At 62.3% G+C, this 1611-nt stretch overlaps 1 protein-coding gene across 4 annotated transcripts in view; it reads right to left on the bottom strand.

Moving 5' to 3' along the window:
- The window catches only part of ATG4B (autophagy related 4B cysteine peptidase), a 22844-nt gene that overhangs the window by 10840 nt on the left and 10393 nt on the right, over nucleotides 1-1611 (bottom strand). The window contains exon 6 of one of the 4 annotated variants that reach the window (XM_023521093.1): nucleotides 1195-1267. The exons of the other annotated variants lie outside the window; for them this stretch is intronic. Within the exon in view, the coding sequence (XP_023376861.1) occupies nucleotides 1195-1267 (73 nt within the window). The remainder of the gene's footprint in view (nucleotides 1-1194; nucleotides 1268-1611) is intronic. 4 annotated transcript variants of the gene reach the window in all.

Genomic DNA, 1611 nt, shown 5'->3' with positions numbered 1-1611 from the left:
TGCTGCCCTCACTGCGGGCGCAGCAGGCTGGGCAGGGGAAGGGGCCACCTTGGGTCCTGGCCGTTAGGATGACGAGCCACTTGGACACGCTGCTAAGCAAGCATCTGGATGTGAGCCTTGAGTATGGGGACAAATCAGCACCGGAGAGGTGACTCTTGGGGCTGTGCGCACGTGGAGAACAGTGTCATGCGTGGACAGAGGCCCGAGCCATGTTGGGGTCAGGGCAGAAGTGGAGACCGAGGTGGCCAGAGGGACGAGGGACCAGAGAGCGTGGCCTGGGGTTTCCAGACAGTGAGCACCCGAATGGCTGAGTCGGGCAGGAAACCAGGCCTGGACCTGGCAGCAGGGTGGCTGGTGACTTCGACGGGGCTGCCCCAGAGCGGCAGCGGGCAGGAGGGTCAGCGATGACGCAGGACAGGCAGCGCACCACAGGCCACGTGGGCCCACCAGGCACGCGGCTGCCGAGGTGCACAGAGCTGGGCCGAGGACCCCAAAGGGCATGTGGCGGGAACTGCCATCGCCGGGCCACAGGAGGAGACCAAGGACAGTGGGCAGGCCTGGGGATTGGCTGGAAGTGGGACATGTAAGGGAAGGAAGTGCCCCGAGGGTCCTGACAAGCAACTGGGTGGCCACGGCAGCCATCCGTCACGAGGGCTGGTTGGGGACATGGAATAAGAAGGGCAGTTTCAGGAAGACCGAGGGCAGGTGCCTGTGGGACACCCCTGCGGGGACAGGGAGCAGGTGGGCAGACGCACGAGCCAGGAGAGGGAGGGGCAGCGTGGCTGGAGACAGAGCTTTCGAGGAAAGGGAAATGGGTCTGGGGGTGGGGGGGGCCCACGGCACGTGCACGGAGGCCGCTTCCCCCACCAAACCTCTGTCGTTGCCAACCAGCTCTAACCCCCCAGACCCTCAGACCTGTGGGGGGCCATAACAGGTAGGCCCAGCGACAGAGAACAAAGGCCAGAGCCAGCGGGCGCAATTCGCACGGAGGCAGTCACTCTATCAGAAAACTAAATTCTGATTCACGAGACCATGTGGATGGTCACCTCTGAGGACCTTCCTGAAGGCCCCGAAAAAAAGTGAGAGACCCCTTCTGTCCTTTAGCAACAAGCCGCAGGAGAGTCCGAACCCCCACGTACGCCCATGCACACCAAGGTCCCCAAAGGAGCGAGAGAGATGGGGCTTGGTACGTACTTGAGAACCTGGGCGACCGTGTTGGGCCCGTACCATTGGCCGATGGACTTGCCCTCGCCGACTCCCATTTGTGCTGCAGGAGACACGTCTGGTTAGTGACAGCCCCCCCTGAAGAGGCCGGTCCTGCCGCGTGTGGCATTAGGGACACTTTAGAAAAAGCCTAGGCAGACACGCCCAGCCGCCTCCAGAACGCGCTCCTGGCAGGGAGCAGGGCACTCCCTGCAGCGAGGACAGATGCCACCCCCAGGTCTGTCCCTCACTCCGAGCCAAGACGCCAGGCCGTTGCTGAGGAGGAGTTGAGGGAAGTGGAGTGGCCTGGGCCAGTGAGTTTGGAGCTATGTTTTTACTTCCTTTTACAACTGAGAGCATGGTGCTCAAAAGCTGGACTTGCTTGAAATAAAAGCCTTGGGACTTCCC

Source organism: Pteropus vampyrus, unplaced genomic scaffold (genome assembly GCF_000151845.1).
Source record: "Pteropus vampyrus isolate Shadow unplaced genomic scaffold, Pvam_2.0 Scaffold291, whole genome shotgun sequence".
Classification (NCBI taxonomy): Eukaryota; Metazoa; Chordata; class Mammalia; order Chiroptera; family Pteropodidae; genus Pteropus; species Pteropus vampyrus.
Note: the sequence above shows the minus strand (reverse complement) of the source record. Positions and strands in the feature narration are given on the sequence as shown.